This window comes from Pterocles gutturalis, unplaced genomic scaffold (genome assembly GCF_000699245.1).
Source record: "Pterocles gutturalis isolate BGI_N339 unplaced genomic scaffold, ASM69924v1 scaffold31503, whole genome shotgun sequence".
NCBI lineage: Eukaryota > Metazoa > Chordata > Aves > Pterocliformes > Pteroclidae > Pterocles > Pterocles gutturalis.
Genome location: NW_010124036.1, coordinates 1 through 26,962, shown reverse-complemented (window position 1 = coordinate 26,962; position 26,962 = coordinate 1). Strand labels below are relative to the sequence as shown.

At 47.2% G+C, this 26,962-nt stretch overlaps 1 protein-coding gene across 1 annotated transcript in view; it reads right to left on the bottom strand.

Moving 5' to 3' along the window:
• SLC43A2 (solute carrier family 43 (amino acid system L transporter), member 2) overlaps positions 1-25,700 on the bottom strand; it is a 27,772-nt gene extending 2,072 nt beyond the window's left edge. Inside the window, exons 1-12 of the mRNA XM_010078138.1 lie at positions 25,504-25,700; positions 18,103-18,292; positions 17,045-17,100; positions 16,232-16,308; positions 9,786-9,878; positions 8,841-8,974; positions 8,197-8,399; positions 7,426-7,569; positions 3,768-3,906; positions 3,196-3,328; positions 2,156-2,229; positions 322-445 (exon numbers count right to left, since the gene is read on the bottom strand). Of these exons, the coding sequence (XP_010076440.1) occupies positions 322-445; positions 2,156-2,229; positions 3,196-3,328; positions 3,768-3,906; positions 7,426-7,569; positions 8,197-8,399; positions 8,841-8,974; positions 9,786-9,878; positions 16,232-16,308; positions 17,045-17,100; positions 18,103-18,292; positions 25,504-25,663 (1,527 nt within the window). The 5' untranslated portion in view covers positions 25,664-25,700. The remainder of the gene's footprint in view (positions 1-321; positions 446-2,155; positions 2,230-3,195; positions 3,329-3,767; positions 3,907-7,425; positions 7,570-8,196; positions 8,400-8,840; positions 8,975-9,785; positions 9,879-16,231; positions 16,309-17,044; positions 17,101-18,102; positions 18,293-25,503) is intronic.
• Positions 25,701-26,962: the final 1,262 nt, after the last annotated feature.

The window sequence follows — 26,962 nt, the reverse complement described above, 5'->3', positions numbered from 1 at the left end:
CCTGCTGCATTTTGAGGTCCACACAGATTCACTCACTTTTACCTCATAGATTTTGACTCGCCACACAAACTGCAGCCATCTCCCTTCCTCCCTTTCCACACACCAGCATAGAGGGTTAATGGCTTCCCCTCCCAGCAAATCATTACTCACACCAGGAAGGGTCTCATGGACAGCACCAAGGTTAACAGCTGACTGAGGGACATGTAAAATTCCAGCTGTTTTTAACCTTGATCCATGCACAGGAGTCCTTTTGTTTTCAAAGAAATAAGCCAAAATAATCTTAACCACCAAGCCTTCACATTAAATTTGGGAAGAACTTGCCCAGAGAGGATCTCCTTCCAAAGGTCCCGTCAATGCCATAAAAAGAGGCTGCTGCAGAAGGGCGAAAAGGGCACTGATCAATGACTGCAACCCTGTCAAGCTGCCAAACTGAGTAGAGGGGTATCTGTCAACAGAGAAAGCAACAGCATTATTATACATCACCTTGACTGTTCACAACATCCAGATCAGATTACATTCCCAGTCACTAATACAATAGAGCACAGTCCCAAGACAGGCATAATATAAAGAACGTCTCTCTCCTGGACTCATATAACTACCTCTTTCTATAGAGTATTTAGCTATACCTGATGGTGTGCACAGCCCTCTGTAGAGCAGAATGCAGCTGGTGACAAGGCTGGAGCCTTCCTCTCCAGACTATTCTCATCCTGAGCTCTCAAACTGAAGACATATCAGATCCAGCACCTGTTTTGTTTTACAGCTGTACCATAGGCAGGTGGGAGTGCTTATACAACTACTGTTCCTATTGCGAGGTGGGAAGAGTGTTAATATTTACAAGCAAAAAGCAGGGCCTCTTAATCCAGATGACAGCATTCACAGCTGAGCAATCATTTTCATCTGGTCATAACAATTTGCTCCCTTTAGAAGTGAGTGAAACCTGCACAACAGGTTAGTATGTGTTTTCCTTTTAGAGGACAAGTCTGATCCTATGTCAAACTAAACAATACTGTTGATTGGAAAGTGCTGAATATCAGGTACTATTAATGGAAAAATAAATTTCAGGAACACAGTACAACATCTCTCTCTTTCCACAACTGAGTAGTGTTTAAAAAGTCAGGTTAAACTAAGCTTAGAAAGAAGTGGATCAAAACCTTCAAATATTCAAATAAGTCACACTCAAAGCAAAAATGCCTCACTCCAGGAAGTTGCAGAGAGTTGCAATGGTCAAAAAGGATTAGTTTACAAGCAAGCTGATATGTACAGCAACAGGCATTTACCTTGCCCAAGACAAAAATTTTTTGCTTCTAGCTGCCAGGGAACCAAAAGTTTATGCCCTTTTGAAGCAGAGTCTTTGATAGGTTTTCTAGTCTGGATTCCCCAGACACCAGGACCAAAACCTTTGACAGGAGGAGTCTGTGGAGTCGTGGAATCTCCATCCATGGAGACATTCAAAACCCAACTGAACACAGTCCTGGGCAACTCAAGCTGACCCTGCTTGAGTATGAGGGTAGGACTAGATGGTCTCTAGAGGCCCCTTCCCACCTTGACAAGTCTGCAATTCTCTGAAAGATAACAGCTTCTTTCTGTTCCTCTGTCCAACAACTCAGGACAGAGGGGCAGATCTGTTTTCTAAACCAAAAACATTGCTTAATAAGGAAGAGAGTATTTAGATTCAGCTATTGGTAATTTGGTAAGTTGGAAACAGGATGGAAGATCTGTCCTGGGAAAGGGAGTAGGCATCACTAATGGTTTACCAATGTAATTTCAGAGCAGACTAGTAGCAATGTATTCAACTATGTTAATGTTTTACCTGGACACATGAACATAGCTACTCATTATAAGACAAAAAGCCTTGAGTTTTTACTACATAACGTAGTGTCAATAGCCTAGTCTTACCCAAGGCCCGTACATAGCTGTGCCTGTCTCACTGCAATAGCTATGCCTATGGGTTAGGTGTTTCTAAACAAGGAAAGCATCAGCCAGGGCTTAAGTCCAGCTACTGTCATATCCAGTGGCAACTGAGGAAACAAGTTGCATCATTTTTCCCCTCTGACCATGAAGGCTTCACTTCCTGATCTCCCTCTCACCTGGAGAGCTTATCATCCCAAACCAGTTTATCGGGCCAGCAACATATTATAGATAAGCAAAGACTTACACAGCTGCATAGAGGCCTCCCACAGCAGAGTGGATGAACCCTCTCACAATTGTGTGCAAAATGAAGGAAAGAATCTGGAAAGACAAGCAGAAAAATGTCACATCCTAGATACCACCTAGGTGTGCCAGACCCCAACATACAACCATTCCACCTTTGTTCTCCTTACTAGTACAAAGGTGGCCTTGAGGAACCCAGAACCAAAACCTGAAGATCAGCACAAGAGGAGAAATTGTACTCATCTCTAAATGCACTACTTTTCCTTACTTTGCAGAGGCTGACATGCAGTGCCCCTTGAGGTGAACCACACACAAGACCTCTCTCATTTGTAGGTGGCCCTGCTGCAAGGACATGTCCCCAGCAACCTGTGGCCTGGATCACAACACTTTTTTTTATTGTGCCTGTGTCTGATTTAGTTAATTTTCCACAAGTTATTGCAGACAATGTGCAAGTATGAGCAAACTGTATCTGTTTGCCTGCATCAAGACATGTTTAAGTATAGCATAAAAATCACTAAACTCCTCCACCAAAAACAGGTGGTGCCACAAAATAAATATTTTAACAGGTTTATAGTCCCACGGGTATTACTCAGCATAGCATTTGATGCAGAAATAACCTGCCGTATGTATTGGTGTCAGGCTTCTTAGAGCAAATTTTCTGACCATCAGCAGCTTAAATTGAGCCCAGGTTAAATGGCCAGGCACTGCTGAGAGGATCTTGGAAATAAAGTATTTGTTCTTACAGAGCTCAGCTGCATAAACTTCTAAGTGTGAATAAATTGTCGATCAACTCTTGACATTTTAACTATAGCTGCTTCTTTAGGTTCTCTCAGGAGATGTAAACTGCATGGTATTATTTGTTTCAACTCTAAGACTGGGGTTCCCAAAGCAGTACAGAAGTCTCCCCCAGCAGTGCCAGAAAGCCCTCCTGCCACTAGCTGGTTCTTCTGGCTTGCAGGACCTCCTGGCATTGTCCTGACTGTCATTTTGCTAGGACCCACGCTGCCAGCCCCTCCAGCACACCCATCCATTTGATCTATTCACCTGCAACGGTAGATTAGGAATAAGACAGGTGATTCCAAATCCAACCAGCAGGACATTTGTGAATGCAAAGGCATTGGTGGCATTGGTGATTTTCTGGATCTGACGATCACGTTTTTTCTTTTTCTTGTCACTTCTGGAAGAATAGCAAAGCCTATGTTACAAAAAGCACTTTCAGCAGCTACTGGAACTCACAGCAAGATTCTCCACATATCACATGAACTCTGCCTAAACCAGTTCAGCTAGAGGTCTGCCTAAGGAGGTGGTAGAGTCTCCATCAGTGGAACCTGAGGAACATCTAGGGAATTATTTCAGTGCTGTTACTCTTACTGTTGGGCTAAAAGGGAAGTCTGAGCCTCCACTGCTACAGTTTAGATTTGCTTTTCTTGACTGATCTCAGTGGACAGGGAAGATAGCTTGGTCCTTTCCTCAGCAATTATCAAGTCTTCCTTCAGACTTTCTTTTCTATACTGAAGAACCAATATTCTTTTCAGTCCTTCATCACAAAACACATTATGCAGAGCAGAGGGGTCCTGCTACACGGCTGCATGTCCTGTGAGGCACACGCTACATACCGTTCAGCGTTGCTCTCCTCATTCTCTTCTGAGCCATCATCACAGTCTTTCAGTCGCCAATCCATGATGTACCCGATCACAGGTGCTGTCAGCAAGCACAGCAGTTGTAATACCCCAAAAATGGAAGTGTAGAGAGCCACTGCAGAAAATAGAAAGATTTAAAAAGTGGTCAGTCCAAGTGGTACCATAGCAGCAACAGAAAAAAAAAAATACAGGAAAATAAACTGTTTCTCCCCATTGATCACTCTCTCATTAAGAGCCCAGACCCCATGTACTCACAGGCAGAGCTGAAGGAGCTGGGACATCAAAGCCCCACCTCATCAGTTAGCCTCCCAGAGGCATGACATTAGAGTGGAGATACTGAGCACACTTGCTTTAACCATTCTGATCCTGCACTAGTATTCTCTGAGCAGCATGAGCCCAACAGCAAGCAGTGTTCCAGAAATGGGACCCAGCGACTGCTTAGTGCCAGTGAGGTTTATTCTGGGTAGGACCAACAAGGAGAGTTCTTACAAGCAGTATATCCCTGCACAGCCAACTCTGCCTTAGTCATCTCCTCTCCCACCTTGCTGGGAACTCCAACTGGGAAGATCCAGCAAGGACAAGCCAGGCTGGGAAGGTGACAACTAACCCATTTTGTGCAGAATGGACAAGTTTGGAGGCAGAGTGAGGGGAAACTAGCAGCAAAGAAAACAGCATCTGAGAGCAATCTTTAACAACCTCAAGCTGATGAAAATTCCTTATGTGTTAAAGATGAAACAAGCGTTTACGTGGCTTGTTAGGAGAAAGCTGATGCCAGCAGACTTAAAGAAACTATCCCTTCCTGTTACTGAACAGTTCCTCTACCCCACAGTACTTTTTCCACTTCCTCTCTGCAGCCCACATGATGGATTTGTAGGAATCACACAGAAGGGCTGGTGAGTCATGGTGTACCACAGCTCTGAAATAAGGATGTAATTCTGAAACTGCCCATCTCAGCACAGAGTACTTAGAAGTTACAGCATTGTAAGCAAAATACAACCAAAAATAATTGTAGTTTGTCCCTCCCAACTCATTTCTAGATCTAGCCAAAGCAGTACAGCCAGGACTTATACCTAAATCAACTTGATAACGAAGATAGTTTCCAACAAGCCTTTCTCTCCTACACAGTTGTAGCAAACCCCAGCAGGGCTGCCTTGCTGTACCCAGGCATGGCACCTCATGATACTTTCCTGGCTCCAGTTGCTGGCAAGGGAACTGAAAGGCACTTCCAGCTCCAACCTCCAAACTCACATTTGTGCCCCCATTACCTCTGCAAAGGCAAGCCCTGAAGTGGCCCCAGATCCCGTCTCATCATAGCAACTGCGGTAGCCAAGAGAGACAGGTGGCATCACCCTCTACAAATACTCCTGGAGCTGATTTGCTGTTGTCTGGTTGTTTTTTTTAATAGAGGGTAAGAAACAAGCCATGCTGTCATGTTTTGCCCCTTCATGCTATTCTGAACACTTAATCTTGGGCTCTAAACAGCAAGAACAGAAGCCAACCTGAAGCAGAGAATTAAATTTATGGGGTTAGCAATAGAAGAGGAGACAGTAGCTGCTACAAAACAGGGCCTCCTCAATTTGTTTAGTCTTAAAAAAAACATTATTTCCTGAGTAGAAAAAAAAGAGGTAATAATACCTAGCAAATACCAAAAGTAGAAGCCTGGAGAGTGCAAACAGACAAAGGGTGCACACATGGGCACAACCCTTTACATTTGCTGTTCTACATGTCTTTCCCTCAAAACTATCCTGAGCAAGCACCTCATACAGATGAGTTTTCTGGGCCACCCTGATTCTATCCAAGGTTTCCAAGTATTACATTTGAAAGCAAGGTGACAACTTATGAAAGATGCAGCAAAACTTCAAGTTCTAGACACAAGTCTCTCTCCTGCCTTCCTACAACACAATTACACAGTCATTTACAAAGCTACTGAACTCCTTACCTTCTCCCCCATCTTTTAGGGGTTTTCAGAAGATAAGTAGCTGCAGGCTGACTGCTTTATTCAACTCTAGATTTCATGACAGGTCTGAGTCACCATAATCCACACAGGAAACAGGAATTTCAAGGACACTGCAACTTAAAGACTTTACTCCCTATCTGAATGTTTTTCCCCACATCCTTCTCTCCTGTTCTGCTCCCAGGACTATTTAAGTTTTCTTTGACCATAACATTTGCAGGATTGACTCAACTCTCCTTTTCCCTTGCTGAGTGCTCCCCAGAGGAGCTGCAGGTGGAGGGAGCTCTCTAAACAAATCACGTTCAAGTAAATAACTGCAAGAATAAGGAATCCAAATGAGGAGCATCCTCCATCCTTTCCTGATCCACACATTACATTTCTAGAGAGCTGCACGCAGCTTGGAAGTGCTTTTGCAGCCTGACACTGCTGCCCCTAGACAATACCACTGTTTTGCTGATGCCATGGAAACACCAAGACAGCAGACTGCACTGCAAGCCCAGGCTACATTCAGGGGAAAGAAAGGGAAAAATCAGAAGAAATCTCAAAGGTGGCACAGAAAAAAAATGCAATACACCCAAGGGGCACAATCCCTTTTTTAACATGGAGCTTGATCTAAACAGAATTGGCAGCATACGTAGTTAATATTAATTCTAAAATACCAAGGAGGTATGAGGAGGAAAAAAATGAAAGAAATAACCAGAGCAAGCCAAGGTAAAAAGAAGAAAAAAAAAAATCAAGTGTGAAAGAGTTACAAGGTAAGCAGAAATCTAAGCTGTGTTGGGAAAGGTAGGCAGTGTGAAGTTTGTCCTGTTTACTGTTTAATGTCTAAACTGGCTCTTGAGCCAGGAGATAAAGAGCTGAATGCTGCAGGCTGTCAAAGGCTCAAGAAACAAAGCAATTCAGGGAATGCCAGGGCACTGGGAGTTTCCTGAGTTTCCTTCCCTCCCCCAGAGCTCACTCTTGTTTTCAGAGGAGTGCCTCTTGATTTATCAGCTTCATGCAATCCAGATTTAACAAGTTCCAACTGGATCTTACTACAAAGGACAAAAAAAAAAAAAAAAAAGGCTAAGTCTTGTTTTGCAATCCTGGGTATTTTCAACAACAGTAAACTGATGTACTCTTTCCTGTTTGCTCCATGTACTGAATCAGAGCTATAAATACAGACAAGTCCAGCGCAGCGAGCACCCCGAGCCTCCCTGGCACACACCAAGCTGCACAAAACAGCTATGACTTCTCCCACTCCTCGTTGCTGGGCTGAGACACCTAGTCCAACCACTAATCATGAAAGTCAGCTCCTCTGTACTTTGTGCTTGCTTAGGATAAGCAAAGCAAACACCTGATGAAATAGGTTTTCCAATTTAAAAAAAAAAAGTTATCACAGTCCAGCCTTAGAGGCTACTTTCAGCAACCCATCTGGGGAAATAACACAGAACAGTATTTAACAGACATTGGGCTAAAATTAGCTTGACATTCAAGTGTCTACCTCACTGCCCCTCTGTCCTGGGCTAGTTCCAGCCCTCTGCTAGATCCTACCAGCAGCTGTCAGCCGCACTTTGACACCCTAATTGCCATACACAGTGTATCTGCTGAGTAATCAGGTTCACCAGCCTCTTGCAAGGACCAAATCTGGGTCAAGTCCCAGTTCCAAGGAAGCAGATAAAAGTTTTCAGGTTACCCTACCTTGATCTTCATCTCCAGACAGAAACTCAAGGATGGTATTCATAGCGCCCATGTAGAAAATGAGTCGCAGCTGAGTGACACACATGGTGATAAGGCTGAGCAACAAGATAGGACTGAAGACACTCTTCATGAAGGAGGGAGAAGCTGCAGAAGGAATACAGGAGTCTCTGAAAAAGGCAACATACCTTTGTACACATGTACAACTTCAGAGGAGGCTTTGGTCTCTGGGTTAGCATGTCTTCTCCTAGCTAGCCATTCCACCCCTGCATGACAGTGGCAGCTCCAAGGAATGCACAGTTAGCAACTACCTTACAAACTTCCATAATGAGCAGCTACAAATGCTTGGAGTTTGGCTACCAGTAACTGGGGCAAAGGGAACAGGAAGGCTCACCCAATTCTGTGGATTAGAGCAAAAGGAAGCTTCAAACCATTTGTTTTAGCCATACCCCTGATTAAGGAAGGCTTGGTCATCATGGCAACAGTCTACCTACAAGACAGCAGTGACCAACTGCACTGTCCTTCCGCAGCCATAGGAGTTACCCATGCTGTTGGTCCCACCACTGGCAACAACATATGGTATATTTAGACAAGTGTACAAGGACAGGATTCCTTATATAACTGAACTTGTATTTAAATAATGGTGGCTGGCACATGGCCCTGGCAAACACATGGATCACGTATCACTGTCTCATAAACAGGTCTGGAGCAGAGCAAAGAGGCCACCAGCCTTGTGCCAGCACAAGCATCCCTGGGGCACTCATGGAACCACACCTGTGCTGTCAGGCTGGCACTTCACTTCTAGGTCCACCGTCGACAGACAGAGCTTGTTGTTCTCCTGCAAGGCTGTCGGCTCCTTGGGGCCCTTCATGGAGCTCCCCACACTGAGACGGCGCCCCACAGTAGTTACTTGCTTGTAAAACTGCTTTCCAGTGATTTTGTGGTCAAATCCCAGCCAGCTGAACTTTATTTTCACCCTGTTGGGCAGTAAAGAGCATGACAGCTGCAACACAGGATGGGGAATCAGAGGCAGCAAAGTTGCAGGAGTCAGAAAGGCAATGTGTGGATTCAAGGCACCAGCTTCCACCTACAAACCCACAAATGGTCTGGATCCAGAGCAGAGAGAGCTACTTCCCCGAGCCAGTTTGGCACAGGTCAATATAGAAATGCTTATGACTACTGACAGATCATTTTCCTTCATAATTCCTACACTTTGGAAAAGCTCAACTTCCCACAGATATTCACCAGTCAAGACATAATGCTAATGGCAAACACAAATCCTCAACCTAAGAGGGAATGACAGCAATAAACAACATGCAAGGGAGTTCACTGTACACTCCTCTAAGTTAGCTATGCCAGCACTTTCTAGGGGATTAAGAATGGGATTAGCCCTCAAGGCCAGTCTAAAGGACACTTACGAATAGTCCATGTCTTCTGGTCCTGGGAAAGGCTCCAGTGGCCAATTGAAGAAACAGTTGAGGAAAACTAGTCCTGCACAACTTGCCCAAACAAGCAGAATAAGGATGAAGGAGACCCCAAAGTCATATATAACCTGGAAATCACAAGGGAATATGGTTTTGGCTATAAGAGCAGAAAGATACTTCAATATTCTTTGAATGAGGTCTGAAAGAGAGCTGTGGGAAAGAAAAACACGATGCATTTAAAATAGGTTTAACTCAAGCGGTAACAAAGAACAGTTCTGTGAAATGCGGGCTTGGAAAGAGATGCATGTTCACATCTCTAACAGCAGGTATAGCAACAGGACCTCCAGACAGAACACCATGCAGCTGTACTGCAGATGACTGCAATCAAAGGTTTTAATCTAGAACCTTCTCCTGGAAAGCCAGCAAGAACTTCCCTGCACACTTGAGACTAGTTTACCTTTACTATATCCCCCTTATGCTAACCCTGCCATGGAACATCTCTGGTTCAGAACCACTAAGTGATCTACCACGACCATCTCTTCTGTCCCTTCGGTGCTGTTTGCTAGCTCTGAATTGTGTTCAAGGCCAACCGCCTGTGACAATCACACAGATTAAATATACACATGTGTATTAGAATACCCATATATACTCCTGAGAGTTTAAAAAAGTAACCTTTCATAAAAATATCTTCAGTTCTGCATTTTAACACCTTAAAAATTTTACTGTCTATTAGTGAACAGACTGTTCTCTTTGCAGTATTTGTCAAGTTCCTGAAGCAGTCACTTGGGAAGCCTTTAACAAATAGGAACTGAATCTTGTAAAGGCACATCTCTAAAAGAATGCTTTAACAAATAGTTCCTCTTTTTTTCTACATTATTGCTAAACGGTGCAAGACTCGCACAACACCACCAGTCCCGAGTCATGATCCCACAGCCTCACCTTGATTCCAGGAAAAGTCACAGCAGAGGAAGCATAGGAGCCAATCATCAGAGCAATGAACGTGGAACGAAGGTCACCAAACATGTTGGGCAGCTGGGGAAAGAAAAATTGGTTGAAACAGGCTGCTGCCAAGGGAGGGGAAGAAAAGGGAAGGAGGCTTTCTCCAGAAGATATTGGCATTTAGGATTAAGACTCCTGGATACCAGAATCTGAAGCAGACAGTTTTACTCAAGATGACTTAGATCTTCAGGATATTGCGCTGCAGGTTGCATTGGTGTCTCCAGTGTCAGGGAACATCTACAATCCAAGATTTATGTGCTTAGTGACACTGCTTCTTTCCAGACTGACAGCATACTTTGCATTGGTTACCTTTAGCACACGAGGGTCTGCTCCAGCCCTTGTGCTTTCATTAAGAATTCCTTACCCCAAGTCTGGAGCCACCACCTCCTTTTCCTCTGCAAAAAAACTGTGTCCAAGTTCTTTAAATATCACCCTCTTTTTAATCAAGAGTTGTTAGACAAAGACTGTGATAGCTGCATGGTCTTTAACACACCCTGCAACACCTTGAACTGCCAGGTTTGTTTATGCACCTTGGGTCAGCACCCAAATCTTTGCAGTAGACCAGAAAGTTCCTGTTATAACAAGAAGGAACAGAGACAAACACTGTGTTGCTGTTTGCATTTCCATTTCTAGCTAGGTCCCTGCCTCCATCTGTGACAGCAGACTCTACAGGGAGTGCTAAAGCTGGTCATTTCCCCATCAGTTGGATGGCTCGGATGCCCAAGCACATGAGCTCGGAGCTAGGTGCAGGAAGGCAATCACAAACACTAGATATCTAAGGCTTTATTGCTCAGCACAGCTACCAAGCTGCTGAACACTGCAGGAAGAAGCCAGCAACAGCACCTTGTGTTGCTGTTCCTGCCACCCATCCCACTTCACTGCCTGGGCTCTTATCAGGTGTGATGGCATTGCTGAGAGCAGATCAGGCTGGTTCTGCAAGGATCTGTTGGGAAAGCAAAGCTCTCAGCAGGGGCGGCTAGAAGAAGCTCACAGCAGCCACTTCTGCCACCTCAACAGCAAAAGCACTCCCAGGCTGGCTCTCCTGCCTGTGCTTTCACTCAGGACCCAAAAGCAGAGTGGAACAGGCAGAAAGAGCTGCAAGACCTTCCCACTCTCCTGTGAAAGGAGGAACTGCTCATTTTTCTAAACAACCAGAAGCGAACAAGTTTCTATCAGTGATAAATGATGGCCTGCAAACTGGAAAATACAGGGAAAAGCTCTGAAGTTGCAGGCTACAGAGAGAGCTCAGCTGATACCCCCTGAAGCTGGTCAGTGGGCAGAGATTCTGCTGCAGGCAGATTTCCCTCCCACCTCCTTTTTTGGGTCACTTACTCCCCAAATTCACTTGGGCATCACTACCATGTCAGCCTCAGATGGCCTCAAAGCAGGACACTGTGGGTGCCTTCTAGGACTGAAAGCATAACCAGCATTTTATCTATCTAAAGATGCTATTGAAAAAACGATTCAAAGAACGTTAGACCGGGTCTGAACAAGCAAATGCTGTCATCACATTCCACTTCCACTGCTGAAAAACAAATCTATCTTTCCCAGGAGTAGCATATAAGGCAACCAAATCTGGCTTGTGTCATGGCAGGACCAGCGTGTTTACAACACAAGTATTCCTGTGCAGGAACACTCTAGGATCCATTTGGCTGTTTATCATCTCTCTGTCTCACTGCAGAGCTTCCTATGCAGTGCAGTCTCCAGGTCCTCAGATAACCCCAGCCAGGGAACAGCAGCAACGATGTGCTGAGCCTGATGGTGCTGGTGAACCCCAAGCAGACTCACACAGCGGAGGCTGAAAACACTGCACTCCTCTGCAGTGAGGATCCCCACACCCATCCCCAGATCCCTGCATGCGGGAGAGCTGCCAACAAGCTGCTTTCAGGAGCTGCAGACAGGAAACGGCAAAGGATTCAAAGGTCTGTTACCAGGCTCAACAAAAATCTCTTCTTGGAAGCAGTGGTCTAAATACACACTCGAGAAAACAGCATCTGCAGAATACAGCATCTGCAGGTTGCAAAAAGGCTAGTCACTGTCACCAGGCAGGGCATTCATTTAATCTCAAATACCCCAAACTTAAAATAATCTCCAGAAATTACAACAAACAGCTGCTCCTGCTGGGGAGCTCAGAGCAGGGCAACAGCTTCACAAACACAGCTGCTTCTTGGCTCAGGCTGGTTTTCCCCAAAGATCACAAAAAGCCTTTCTTACAGCAGACAAGCAACACCCAGGTGGATCCTCCTGCTCTGAGTGCTACTGGAGACACAGAGCAGACCGGAAATCAAGCAGTCATATCCAGGAAAACCCAAGTCTGCTTCTGCCTCAATGGAGAGAGAAGTCCTAGAAAGGCTAGGTATTTCCTAAAATCCTATTTGGCATCAAGCAAGCAGCTAGATTTAAAAAAAAGGACAGGAGATTTAAGGTTTTATCTAACCCAGCTGAAGCAGAAACTGCAAATACTGAGCACTTTGGAGTAAAATAAATCTGAGACTACCTGGAGGGGCGGAGGGGAGATAAAGGGAAAAAGTAGTCCGTACCCAGAGAGAAAACCTCTCAGACTGCAAGTGCCAGTACTAGCAATACCTGTGCAGGTCTCATCTAAAGACCAGCTACTAAAATAACACATAATATTTACTGAGCCATTTTTTGTGCTGTCTTTATAGCAGCAAGTATTGGAAAAAAATGAACCTTAGAGAGAGAGGGAAAAAAAAAAGTCCCAGAGCAAGTGGGCTCTGTTTTTCTGCCACCAGAAAGATCTGATCCTCATTCTGATCTTATCCCTGCAGGCCAGAAGGAACTCCTCCACTAACTTCTGCCCATTCTGGTATGACAGCCCCAATTTCACAAGACCTACAGTGACAAACTCTTACACCTTCTATTTAAAGGCCAATAATAATTTATTAACAACTTTATGCCCTGTCAGAAAGACACTAACTTAATTTTGCCACACCATAACTGTTTTTCCCTGAAGTCCTTTATTACAGGTATGCAATCCCAAACTGATAACTTCCCCTTCCAGATTATTTTCTTATCTGCCCTACAATGAGTTTAAGACCTTTGATTTTTTTTTTTTTATAGTTTTTCAGCTTTTTCCTGGATACAATCCATATACAAAAGATATCACAGCAGTATTGCCAAACCCAGTTTCCCCCCTCTTGCAAGGGCTGTTTGAAAGAACAGTGGCAAAAGTCAAGGGACTCAGAACCAGACTACTGGAGAACGGTATTCTTGTTCATGCTAAAAAACTTTGGTTTTCCTATTGGGGGTATATTTGGAAGTTATACAGACACTAAAAATATGTTATCCAGGAAAGCCTCAAACTGCCTGCTTTGTCCAAAGCATATGGAAATTCCTGTTCCCATTCTCTGACAAACAAAAGATCACAGAGCCCTAAGTTCTCCTAATATTTCCAAGCAGAGAAGATTTTTACCCCCGCTCTGATTAAAGGGCACTGTTTGTAGCGGAAAATAAGAGCAAAGCAGCTGTAATTCTTTGAAAGGAAAACAGGACAGAAAACAATCTATAAAAGGCTCTTTGTGGTAATTTATCACACATGTTTATTTCTTTGCATGAAATAGCTTCAGAGTGCCAGATTCCTGTGTTGCTGTCACAGCCACCAACACAGATCTGTTTCCATTTCCAATCTTCACTTGCATTGGCTAAGACCAAGTCACAAGGCAGAAATCTCTCCTCTACACTTTAACAACAGGCACAATCTGACCTTGTTCCCAGAACTGGGAACAGCACCGCTCGCTTGCTCCCGCTCCTCCCCAAGCCACAATACACCCCAGAACGACAGCTTGCTTTGGTGCCACAGCTTCCCATGTGCTTTCATGATACCCTCGGGACTTCTTACTGAAAAAGGCCTTAAACCCAAGAGGCCAAGCTTTGTGGAGTACTGTCCCAGGATGTAATCCTCAGAGATCCCATTTATCCCTTGCATCAGCACTGAGGATCCCTGTCTCCTGCCCTGCCATCAGATCACACTGCCTACGCACACAGGTGTCCTGGGATGTTTCAACACCCAATGAAGCCCCACAAGCTGCAACACTTGAGGATCATCCCAACCCCACACAGGGCAGGGGCTCCCTTCACAGCCACCCTGCAATGAAGCAGCAACTGTAACCCCGCCTGGGGTGGCAGAGGACAAGCTCAAGCACCAGTGGGTTTGACCCATTTCCTGGAGCACTTCAGGTCACTTGCAGCTGGCAGGAGAAGTAAGTCACCTTGCTGTGACTTGTGTGCACGTGCACGCTCAGCAGTCAGTGCCTGTGTCAGCCAGAACAAGCTCACTTGGCACCAGAAGTTGATTAGCACTTGCTGCCTCTGCGTAATGAATGGCCTTACAAAGGTCTTGAGAGTTTCCCCTTCCAGCGCTTGCTTCAGCCTCTCCTAGCCACAATGCAGAGCACGGTGTGTGCAAGCCACACCACCCACAGCTCATGGTCCTGACACCCCTGTGTCACTCCCTTGCCACACTCCCTGTCTCCACGGGCCACAGGTGGAAGGGAGCCACACAAGAAATCACCATGTCATCACAGAAAATGGCTCTTGACACACCAACTATGAGCACCCCAGCTTGCAGGCAGAACCACGCAGGGACAAAACAGTAAGCTGCCAATGGGCAAAATACACCTGCTTTTAACAGTCACCACTACAGCTACACTGTGATGCCGGTAAAGAAGTGCTTCCCTCTCACTTTATACTATTTTTAATCACATTCATATGCCTCAGGTAGCAAAATGCCTCTATGCAGCTCTGCAGAGAGACACACGCAGCTACTGAATCTGAATTTGGATTTGAGAAGCCAAGCCTGAAGCCACCTCAGCTCTTTACAAAACCTCACTGCTGTCTGGAGGGGATGGGCTCCACCTCAGGTCTCCCTGGGTGAACTCACAGCATCCCCACTTGCTTCAGACCTCCTCAAGGCTTGGATCTCTTCTTGGAAGATTTGACCTTCTTCCTGCCGCTGTACTTCCTTAGTGCTGCAGAACTGGTTCACTAATGAGGGCACTAATAAGTGGCTTTGCTTACTTCTGCTGCTGCTGCTAAAAGCCACAGCACAGCCAATATACTTCTGCCCTATCCTTGCCCTCTCTCCTATCATCACCAGTAGCTCTAAAGTCATCTGTGACCCCTTAATAACCACCCAGAGAGACACTAACCAACGCTGGCAGCAGCAGGATGGGAACCCTCTCCTCTCCCACGGCAGTACTGATGTGCTCCTCTTTTCCTTGCTTTTAATTGAAGCACTGCAGGATGACATTTGCCCTGTAGTTCTTTGGGACCATGGCCAAGGCTTCCAGTGAAGAAAGTTACATACAAACAAGGGACTGACATCTGCACAGAGTTTTGAAAGCTCTGAACATACAAAAGCAAAAGCAGCAGCAACAATATCACAGTGGACACAGTGATCTGTAAACCCAGCCTCTAACAAATTTAGGTCTTGGGAGTTCAGCCTGTGTCTGAGCCTTGCTCAGCCAGTGTCTAAACCTTGCTCAGCCAGTGTCTAAACCTTGCTCAAGTTGAGGTAACCTTAACAGAAAGTTTTACTTCAACAGCAACTTCAAGGTAATGCAGTCCAAATCTGCAAGTTCTCAATCACAGCCCAAGAAACATCCCAGACTGTTTTCTAGAAGACTTTCTACCCAGCCCTGTTTCAGCACACTGACAAGGATCAGGATAATGAAGTGGAAAATAAAGCAGCTTCTTGGATGATACTGCTTCTGTCTCCAGGCAAAAAGAACCCCAAAATGTAGAGATCCAGTTGACAGTTGTTTGTCAATACTTGCAATACAATCCGTGGACTAAATAGAGCTAAGCAGGTCATGCAGATGGAGCTGGATGCATTCAACAATGCTGCATTCCTAAGAAAACCTGGAAGAGACACTCACCCTTCTAAGACCAAAAGCTTTTGTGCTTAAGAACAACCATTTTCCTGGGGCAAGATGCAAGCTGTGCTTGCAGAAAGCTGGCCCAACCCAGCAGCAAGGGTTTGTGCCCTGATGATTCTTCCTGCAGTATGTCAACGTTAAATGCAGTGCAAATATGTCCAGCCTCTGCCAGGTAGCTGAGCACTGCATGTACAGGCATATGACAGTTTGAGTCCTAGACAAAAAACCACTTCCTTTCCCCTCCCCCCTATCACCTTCACCTGAGATGCAAGGGGTAGGTAAAATGGTACTGAAATAAAAAAACCCACACTTTAGAATAACCACCTAGTACTCAGCCTTTCAGGTAAAAGAGTGACAGACCCTTTGTACCAAACGAAAACATGTGCTATTCAAGCCACAGGCAAAAGACCCACTTTGTTCTTTCCTGCTAGCCCAGCTCACAGCCATAATAAGGAATAAAAGAGAGTCAGGTAATAACTCTTCACTTACTGTAAGCGATGTGAAGGTCATGCACATCCCACCAAAGCCATTCAGAGCCAGTGCGATGAATATCAGCACAGACAGAGCTGCAACAATAATAAAAAGATGCCCTTAGCCTTTACTGAGGTGGACAGAGAGAGGAGACAGAGCCCTCAGGGCTTTGGTCCTCACATGTGAAAAAAATCTCAGTGACTCAACACCCTCAGGACACACCATGCTGTTCCTGACCCAGCACCCATCTCCCCAGCCCCTCCCAGGGCCAGGGCTCTCCTCTGAGACAGAGTTCAGGATGGGATCATCTCTCTCCAAGATGGATGGGTCTCTTTTTTCTAATGAGCAGACTTGCTGATGCAAGTGTCTGAATGGGTCTTAAAAAGAAGACTTAATTGAAAGAACCAGATTCAAAGTGTCACCCCACTATCTAGTCTTGAGGAACAAGCTCCGTCTATCCCTAGTAAGAAAGCTGATTACACATCATATGCTAACACCTATTTCCCAACCCTGAAAAAGCCATTAACTTGTTTGGAATTGCTCCTTTACAGGACCTAGCCCTGCCCAAATGCAAAGCTGCGAGACCCAGCTATCTCGGCTGTTTGGCCCTTGCTACACTCCCCACTTAGGTTTGTGAAACACCAGCCCTCCCCAGAGCCCCTCAGCTCCCACAGGCCAGCAGATGCTTGGCCTGTGTCCTCAGCAAGACCCCAGCACAGCGCTGGAGGTGTGACAGAGCACACAGCACCATGCACACTTGTCTGCTTCCCCAAAAATCTCCAAGACACAGCTCCAAAGCCCTCCCAGCTCAGCAGAGAAATGCCTACTTACAGTCTGGGTTACTGGCACCATACGCGATCAGCACACAGGACGCAGCAAAGCAGGCACTGAAAGGGAACCAAAACCACAAGTTTCTCAGACAGCAAGTTACATATGCTTCTACCTCCTCAGCACCTCGTTAAGCAAGCACAGCATAATTTCTGTAAGAGGGAGGGAAGCTGGTGAATTGGAAAGAAAAATCTAGGTAAATACCCAAATATTACAGACGAACCTTGCACAAGGGTGGAGGCAGCAACCTTTCCTCCCAGTACTGACGCAGCTCTTGCTGGACTCAAATTCCCTACTGGTATTCTAGCACAGAGCTTTCTCAGCCCTCACTTTGAGGTGACTAGGGACAGCAGCAGCCTTTGTCCTGAGACCCAGCTGCGGTCACAGCACTCACAGCCTTTACCTGCTCCTCTCTGGTAGGGTCTGAGTCAGAATTGTCCTATTTTCCCCACTCTGCCTACAGGCCAGTTTGGTTCTGGTACAGTTCAGTGCATTAAAATTCAGCAGTGCTGGGGTCCACTGTGCCCAACAAGTCACTAATCCCTACATGTCATGATGGAAGCAGATAATGACCTTGCTATTTGAGGCAGAAAGCAACACATGCCACATAGCAGAGAAGAGCCCTATAAAAGGCAGGCAGGACATGTTTATCCCAGAGTTAACTCCCCAGCTTGCAAATGATGATGTAACAGCTGGGTTTGGTGCCTCTCAGGACATAGCTCCCAGCTCAAGGAAAAAGCTACCCTCTGTGACTCACTAATGACTCTGCTCTTCCTCCAGGCTCCATCTGGCCAGGGAGCACAGAGCAACACTGGAGAGCTGAGGTGTGGACATAGAGTCACAGGCACTTCCCGTATGGAGCAATTCACTGTGCTGGCTGAAATCTTCCCAGAGCTGCTCCAGTGCCCTGTGCATGGCAAGCAGCTCCCAGCCCCATCCCTCACACAATTCCTGAGGCTGCTGTCCCTGTTGTGGGGTCCCTGCAACCAAACAGCACCCATCTGCTCCAGACAACACATGAATTCACCCCTCATCCCACCCAGGGAGCCCAGGATACTAACCTGCCAAGCAGCCGCAGCTTGCGAGGGCCGTACTTGTCCATGACGATCCCCAGGGGCAGTGTGATCGCACTGAGCAGGAAGGACCCAATGGTGAAGGCCAAGTTCAGCATTTCATCCTGGGCATTGCAGGAAGGCCATTTGTGCTCTGAAGCTGTGCTGTTCTCGTATTCAGGACCACTGGTGGTGTTTTCTGCACAGGATGATAAAGGATCATCACTGCTGTGTGTTGGGATGGCGCTTACAGCACTGCAGGAAGGAGGGAAAAGCCCCCCATGTAGGGTAGAGCAGGGGAAGAAGAGCAATAGAAGGACAATGGAAACCTGATGAGCTCAGCTGGGAGCAGGAAAAGGGCACGCAGGCACCCGGGGGACAAGTATCCCAAGGAGCAGCAGGGTAACAGCTTAAGGACAGAAATTCATTACTTTATAAAAACAACTATACAGCAAGGCCCTAGCAATTACAGGGAACTAAACCCACAAGAACCTGAAGGGAATACAAAAACAAGGTCTTCCTAATCCACAACTGGTATGTTCTCACAGATCTTTCCCCTAACTAAACTGGAAACGGTAACTGCAGCCAAATCAGTTATTTCAGGTCCAGAAACTGGGCTGACAAGACCTGGCACAGAGTGACAGCCTGCTCAAACAACAAGCTTCCTACCCTCACTGCAGGCATCAGGATGAGGGATGGCTTTGCAGCAGCCACCCTGCTTCCCAACTGTCCTGGCCCTGAAAAATCCTTCCTGGATTTAACTACCCTGTTCCCAGGAGGGCTGGCAGCTCACCTGCCTTCTCCGTTTGTTAACAGATTGATGCATCTTTCACTTCTGCCTCATCATGGGCATTTTCTATTCTTTCCAAGACAGTTTAGGCCATACAGATGAATTATATCTCCAGCTTTCTGTTCTTGCCCTTACATGAGGAACCCTGCATGCAAACTCCCACGCTGAACAGAGCCTACGTTGTGTAACAGAGACAGAAACAGGACAGTTTAAAAAAAAAAAAAGGAAAGAAGTTCCCTTTTCTTTCCAGCAGCAGTTTGCCTGATGTTAACTGCTCCTGTTACAAACCTATCCCAAGGTGGCTTACAACTCCTCAAGCAAGCACGTGTGCCTTTAGACTTTCATTAACCCAGAGCCCTGCTGCGCTCCACCCCTCCTTCTCCCAGTGCTTATCTGACTTATAAGTAACCTTTGCTGGTATGACAAAGCACTTGCTTTCTTACTGCCGCCGCAAGCCAGTGACATAAAACGCTCTCCTCCATATTTAATAATTGATCTGACAAAGTTCAATATTAAAGGAGGAACAGAGAGAGAGGTTACCTACATAACCATATGCATGAAGCAAGACTAGAGATCCCCAGTGAGCCCTGGGTAGTTAATTAGCAGGAATCCCTCACATACAAGTGACTTCACAGTCACTGCTTGGTGTGGCTCATGAAGGAGATACCCTTGGCTGCTCTTGCCCTCCCTGTGTCTCTGGAGATCACACAGCCCTGTCTTGCAGCTCCTTCCCTTCTACCCAAGCCTCAGCACCATCAGTCACTGGTTTCACCTTGGTTCTGGAGCTGGCCAAAACAACCCTCCCAGCTTTGTGTCCATTGCAAACAAATCATGCTCCACCTTCCAGACATCAGGTCTTAGCAGGAATTCAGGTGCTGATATCTGAGGCTTACAAGCTGCCTGCAAACCTTCCTCTGTCCCCTCCCAGCACTCCAGGGAAGGCACACAGCATTTCTCTCCATGTACATTGCTCTCACCAACACCTTCACTAAGATGGTCTCAAACCACCTGTGGGCAGCGATTACTCTTTGTTCCTGACTGATAACTTAAATCTGTCCCTTCTCATGCCCTTATAATCATGGGTAGCCAGAGCAAGCAACAGAGATATCCCCAAAAGGCCGCATGTCCCATCAGCATCCCTTCTTCAGGGAGGACAGCACTCCAGCCCCAGCCTTAGAAATCGGTCCTGAACAGACTTGGGAAGCTCTCTGCACTTTTCACACCACATCTCCATTTTTTCATCCATCTTTCCCTCACAAACTCCTCTTGCTGTGTCCCAGGGACTTCTGACAGTATCTCCACGAGGCAGGCAGGCACTGGCACACAGCTTCACCCACAGCATCAAGGCTTTTTGGGCTCTCCACAGAGATAAATTCATAGGAAACAGATGTGGGCAAGAGGTCAAACTTGGGAAAACAAAGGGGCGGGGGGGGGAAGAAAAAAAAAAAAAAAGGAGTGACAAAGTAGTAGTGCTTTCCCTGTGTCAGCACTCTACAGAGAGAGCTCAGCTGTAGCGTGGAAGAAGGGTGGAGGGACATGGACAGTGCAGTGACCTTGTAACTCCTGGCTGCGTGTGTTAAAGAACCTGTCAGCCCTCCCCACAAAGGGATCTCAAACCATAAATATTGAGCATTTACAGCTGGAGTAGCTGAATTACTGCTCATGTATCGACATGGACAGTCAGAACATGACCAAGGAGCTCCCACAGCATACGCTGCTAACAGACCCTCTGATGGCATACAGGATGGCGCTGACACCAGGAGGTGAAGAGGACACAGGTCAGAAAAAACAAGGAAACCTGGCCCTCTCTGAAGACTTGCTGCAGCCGGGAAGCCTAGGAACAGGGCACTCCAGTCCCTGCTTGTACCAACCATCTCATTTACAGCTGCTCATTGCCAGCTCCAAGGAGGGGCCAGGCAACAGTGCTATGTGGAAATACAAATTGTTTGTGAAAATAGAAGCAGCCCCTGAGCAACAAGAGAAGATCTACTGAGGCGTAATGGAAATGATTCAAGCAGCCCTTGGCACCCTGACATCCCCTGATCCTTTTTGAGCCACCTCCATAAATAGAACATTTTGGAAGGGGCTGCAGGTATGTGCAACCTGCACAGGGTCCAGCTGAGAGCCACCTCATATGCTGGTGACCTGCTGGCACACAAATAAGAGCCAAGTGACAGCATATGACATGCAGCTAGGCGGAGATTAAGGGGCAGAGAACCTGCCTAACTACTCACCTACCTAATGCACCTGGTTACAGCAAACAGCAGTTTCCCCTCAATCACAGCTCAGATAGTGTTCCAGATCAGTGCATGTCACACTGCTGGGGAAAGTCTCCTACGTGCCTGGCTCCATCTGCAACAGTGCTTTGGGGAAGGGCTGTCTCTGAGCCAACAGTGGTGCCCTCCCCGAATTCTCCTGCCAAGTCCACGTGGCATGCAAGCACGCCAGGTCTGACACACGGGAGTGCCACCCGGGTAAGGCAGCAGCATGGGCTCAGTCTGTGTATGCTCACTGCCATCTCACCATCGAGCTAGAAGCAGCTCCAAGCCTTTAGCAGCAATTACAAGAACACACTGCCTATTTTTACAGCGCTCCCCCTACAAGCAGCAGGATTTCTACTGCCCAATTAGTAGTTCAAGTTACTATTTAAAGAATGACAGCTTAGGTGAGAGGAAGGCTGCCTCGGTAATCATTTATGTCAAGCTCATCGCTGGTATTTGTTCAGGCTGTTACTGGAACATTTAAAGTCATCCTTTCTCCCAAATTAGGTGCTGTAGGTTTCATGAGAGGGTCAATCATTAACTAGCTTTTGCTGACCTCTTCAAATCCCCCCTGCACATGATGTTGCCAGAGGTATGAGTCTGACTTTTTCAAGAGTGACTACCATCTCAGACAGCAGAGAGGAGGTTTCCTTTCATTTTGTTTCACAGATCAGTGAGCAAAACAGACAAGACACCCCCAGGCACCCTGGCAATAGCTCTGGGGGACACAGACTGCACAGCCTCACCTTCCTTTAAAAAAAAAGGGGGGGAGGAATCAGGGCCAAAGAGCCTGGGAGCATTGGGGGAAGAAAAAAGTCACAGTGACAGACATGTGCAAACAACTGATCTGCCATCTGCCCACATAAGAACATGTTTTCTCTTTTCAGGATGGTGTCATACTTCTGGGAACTGGGAGGAGATGTTCTCGCTTTGTACCACTGCAAATGCAATTTATTTGGGTTTCCCTCTCTGTCTGTCCATCCCCTTGGACCTCCAGGACCCCCCCTCAGGGCACCCAGTTGGAAGCCTCATATAACCAAGGCACAGTCTCCAGTTAACCTCCCATTCACTCCCCAGCTGCGGTTTCATTTTGCAGCAATTCTCACCCAGGGCCGGCACCTTCCCATGCAACTCTCCAATACCACCAACGGCTGCTAATCAACACAGCGTGTTTCCTGTAGAAACTGAACATTTACCACGTTTACTCTTTTCCTGTTTACAGGGCCTCATGTGCAGCCTTTCCACAAGTCATTGTCACATCTTACCAGTGTGGAAGGGACCTTCAGACTGCAAGTTCCCCACCACAGACCCCAAATAAGAGCAAAGAGCTGTACAGCAGCACTTTCCTCCTATGCCCATGTTAAGGCCCATTAACCTAACATAACTGAATTGGCTTTTTGTCCTTTTGGTTTTCTGCAGCTCTGTCTTAGAGGAAGGTCCTCTGTCCAACTGGCTCCTTATCTCTGCTCTTGATGAACAGATTACCAAGTTCAAGATTTTATTTTTTTTTTTTTTAAACATGTCTCAGACCCAAGCCTGGAGCTTCTCAGTTCCAGTAACATCACAGCAATGCAGGACCCTGAACAGATCAAGTTCCTCAACAGCTGATAAGGTCCAAATCCTGATAAAGACTGTGGAATCAGCACTTGCACCAAGTAAAAGATGCTGCTTCAGTTGGTTAAAGGCCAAGCAGTAGTGTAGTAAAATCAACATGGGAACAAAGGGCCATCACCAGACTCGTTGTCAGCAAATTTCAAACATACCTCTCAGGATGTGGCCAAACCTGCCATCCACAACGGGTACAACCTTCCCCCTATCCAACCCTATTGCACAATTACTTTAAAAATATTTGTTACTTCAATGTAGATTTTTCTAGGTGTCCACCTCCGCCCTCATACATTAAGAGTCTGGTAGACCCCACACATGTGCACCATGGCTGATTAAAATCCAATACCAGAAGCCAAGGACAGGCAGGGAAAAGGGGGGGATTCAAGAGCAATACAAGGAGCCCTTCATGAACTGCAGTCACTTTCTGGGCAGCTGCTGCTACCTTCAGAGAAGAGCCTGCAGAAGGGACAAGGTCTAGTTCTCTCTGCCATTGGAAGACATCACAAAGTGCAAGAGCTTTTGCTGACAAATGAAAAGCCCTGCCAAGAACCTTTGGCTCATTAGAAAAAGTCTTCTTTTTTTGCAATACTTACATGCATACGGCAGCACTAGGAACAACAAGTGCCCAAAGGCAACTAGTTATAATTTGTTTGCACTAACCTTCCAGCCAAGGACCCACTCAGGCTGCAGGATTCAATACATTATGATGAAAAAGGCAACCACTGGGCCATCCTAATCCCAGCAAAGGACAAAATCAGCTCAGTACCAGTCACTCAGTGACCACTGCAGGGCAGCTGCAAGGCAGTCTGCTCTCCCCACACTTTGAGCTAGGACTCTTCCCCACCAAGTCGCTGAGATTATCACAATGAGGACAAAAACAGAAAGGAAAGTGAGTACGCATGGATGAAGGAGGAAACAGGCGTAACTGGTCCTTGATGCTCATCAGAAGCCATCACTGAGTTCAACAGTGACAGCCAGATATTTGAGGACAATGAGAACATTTGACTACATAGATCTCTTTTCAGGGATTAAGATCTCCTGCCTCAGGGCACAGGTTGGTCACTGGGAGGAAAAAATTGCCCCCAGGACAACAATGTCACCACAGTCCAAACATTTGCATCTTCCCTGCGGTCTGGGCACTCCCATGGTGAGAGCCAGACAAACCACAGATTGGCAAACATGGGTGAGAAGCCAAGGTGAGTCTCGCTGATTGGGGCAAAGGCAGACGAATTGAAAGCAAGCAAAGCAAAGAACTAGGAGGTGGGTCCCAAGTGAAGCAGGGCTCTAGTCAGCAAGGCACATCTCAGGAAGCAGACAGGAAAACAGCTGCTTTCAGAGACAGTCAGCATTTGCTTATCAGCTCTGGTGTGTTCTATCTCAGTGGCAGAAAGCCTCCACCTGACAAGTACACAGGCCTGTGACAAAGTCACCACAGCTTCGCAAGAGCAGAGCAGCCTTGAACATAAGTCCTAAAGGGTCTCCAGCAGCTCATGAATCTTCCCCCATGCAGGCTGGAGCACCACTGGAGACCCAAGCGACACGGACATGCTTGGAAGCATTGCACTACAAGCAGAGAAGAGGAAGGAAATTAAGCAGCCAAGCAACTACTGCTAGAAGACTCAAACACACACGTGTTTACCAGGTTCACCAAGCCAGGTTGTACAAGACTAAGGCAGCTGCCCACAAGCATACAAAGCAGAAGATCATAACAAACAGCTGATGAACGAGAAAAACCCCCAATGTATCATCACAACTATTCAGAGTAACTTTTTGCTGGGACTTTGTTTCCCCACATTTCAGACTTCCCCCAGTATTCTCAGCCATTACCCACTGAGAGCTCTGGGGTCCATGCTCTTATTTCCACCTCTCTCTTCCTGCTCCATCTCCATGCTCACCAGCCCTGAATGGGCTGATCCACCTTCTCATCTCATCCACCATCACACATCTCTTGAAAGAGCCCAAACACCTTACTCCTGCCCCTCTTCACTCTGCTGTTCACTTCTCTGAGCACATGCAAACCCTCTGCCATTAAAGCAGCTTTCCGAATCCATGACACACCTTTACACCCAGGTTCCTTTTAACTCTGCTGTCCACCCTGCTGTACTGTGGGATTCCCCAGACCACAATTCTCTCCATGTCCAGGCTGGGGATATATGTCCACCTACATGTTGTTTTTCCCAAGGTTATCCATCCCACACCACGAGAAGGTGGATCTCCAGCCCTGGCAGACACACAGCCTGGTTTGAGCACATCCTGGGTGTCTGAAGAGGAGGGGGACAAAACATCGATAGTATTTACTTCTGCAACTTCTCAACAGCAGCGCTGGACTCCCCCAATCTCATTTTCACCCCTGCTCTTTTCTTTTCTGCCCATAGTTTCCTCCTACAATCTCAGGACACCCTCCCTCATCATCTTCCAGAACCCATCAGGCCTCCCCTTGCAGGGACGAGCCAGGCCACCACACCGAGGAAGAACTCATGGCCAAGTGGAAAAGGCTTTCCAGGAAAACTTTACCCAATCTTTAAGACTTCTTTTCCATTCATTCTGCAAAGCAACAGCAACTACGGGCACACTAGTTCATTACAAGGATGCCAACAGTTTTGGAAAGGAGAACACATCCCTTCCTTCTACCCCAGGACTGATCCAGAGCTCAGCCCTACTCTAACCAGTTCCACACCATCCCAAGACAGGTAACTGCACCAGCACACCTCAGCAGCAACTTATTCACGCAAGTCTCCAGAGCATCCTTACCCGACTCATGGCACAGGTAGGAGTAAAACCCTTCTGCTTTCAGCATGATGAGGAGGGACCCCCAGCCCAGCAGGACAGCAGAGAAGAGCAGGTTCTCGACGATGGCTGTGGACGCCATCCACCAGCGCCGGCGATGGGCGGTAGCAAGCGTGGGCGCCATTGCTGTGCGAGAAGATGGCCTCGTCCAGAGTCTAAACCTGCAGGGACCAGAACAAGGACCATGAGTTCAGACACAGCTCAAAGAGTGCAAAAAGCATCATTTAAGAGATCTCTCCACTGGAACGCAAGCAAACCTGCCTGTTGAATGAGAGGCACTCAGGTGTAAAACTCATTTTTGCAGGTACCAACCTGCCAAGTTACCTGGAGGGATGGGGGAGCACAGGTGTCCTTGGAGCAGCCCCTCCAGTGCACACACCATGCGACAGAAGAGCATTCAAGGACTCCGTTCCACTTCCCGAGCAACAGGTATGAAAATGCAGCAAATATCAACTGCCTGGAGCACACTGCTCCCTCACCTGTACGGGGCAGACGGCCCATTTGTAAGGCAGCAAGGGAACATGTGCCAGAGCAGGGGGCTTCAGCCAGCACCCCAATCTCCCAGCTGCTTGCAGGCAGAAGCTGGAACCAGGGAGGCAGCTCCACAACCCTAACTGTGGCTTTAGTGACCCCCCAGATCTGTTCTGCCCCATGCAGGAGCACAGATCTGCTCTGGAAGATGAACACGAGTCCTATATATGTAGCTTCATCACAGATGGCTCATCAAGGAGCACTGTTTGCGAACTACCAACCCCAATCTCCCAGCTGCTTGCAGGCAGAAGCTGGAACCAGGGAGGCAGCTCCACAACCCTAACTGTGGCTTTAGTGACCCCCCAGATCTGTTCTGCCCCATGCAGGAGCACAGATCTGCTCTGGAAGATGAACACGAGTCCTATATATGTAGCTTCATCACAGATGGCTCATCAAGGAGCACTGTTTGCGAACTACCAGACCACCCCGATAATGGACAAGGTGGGCTGCATCCTGCCCTGTCCTAGCTGTGCAAAGAGAGGGGACAGCCCGTGGCACGTGCTGCTCCATCTCACCACACTGGCATCCCCGGGCTGTCCCACAGATGCTGCGGCCAGATTAACTGTCTCCAGCTCCACCTGCCCCAGTCCCTGGGGCCCACAAGAGCGAGCAGCAGATTCGGGAGCAGAGCTGGCTGGCCGAGGGCTGCTCTGGAGGGCCCAGAGGGGTGCAGCACCAGGGCCAACCTGCAGCAAGTGGCCATTTTAGACAAGCTGAGCCCTTCCCCAGCCCAGAGCACACCCCAGTCAAGCACTATGACAAAATCAGCTGGCTGCACACCACAGCCCAACAGAGTTTCTCAGGGCTTTCCCTAGGGGCAAGGCCCCAGCCCTGGGTTGTTCTGGGGGAGGGCGGGGGGTCCAGCCTAGCTCCCGGCAAGGGTGCTAGGGCC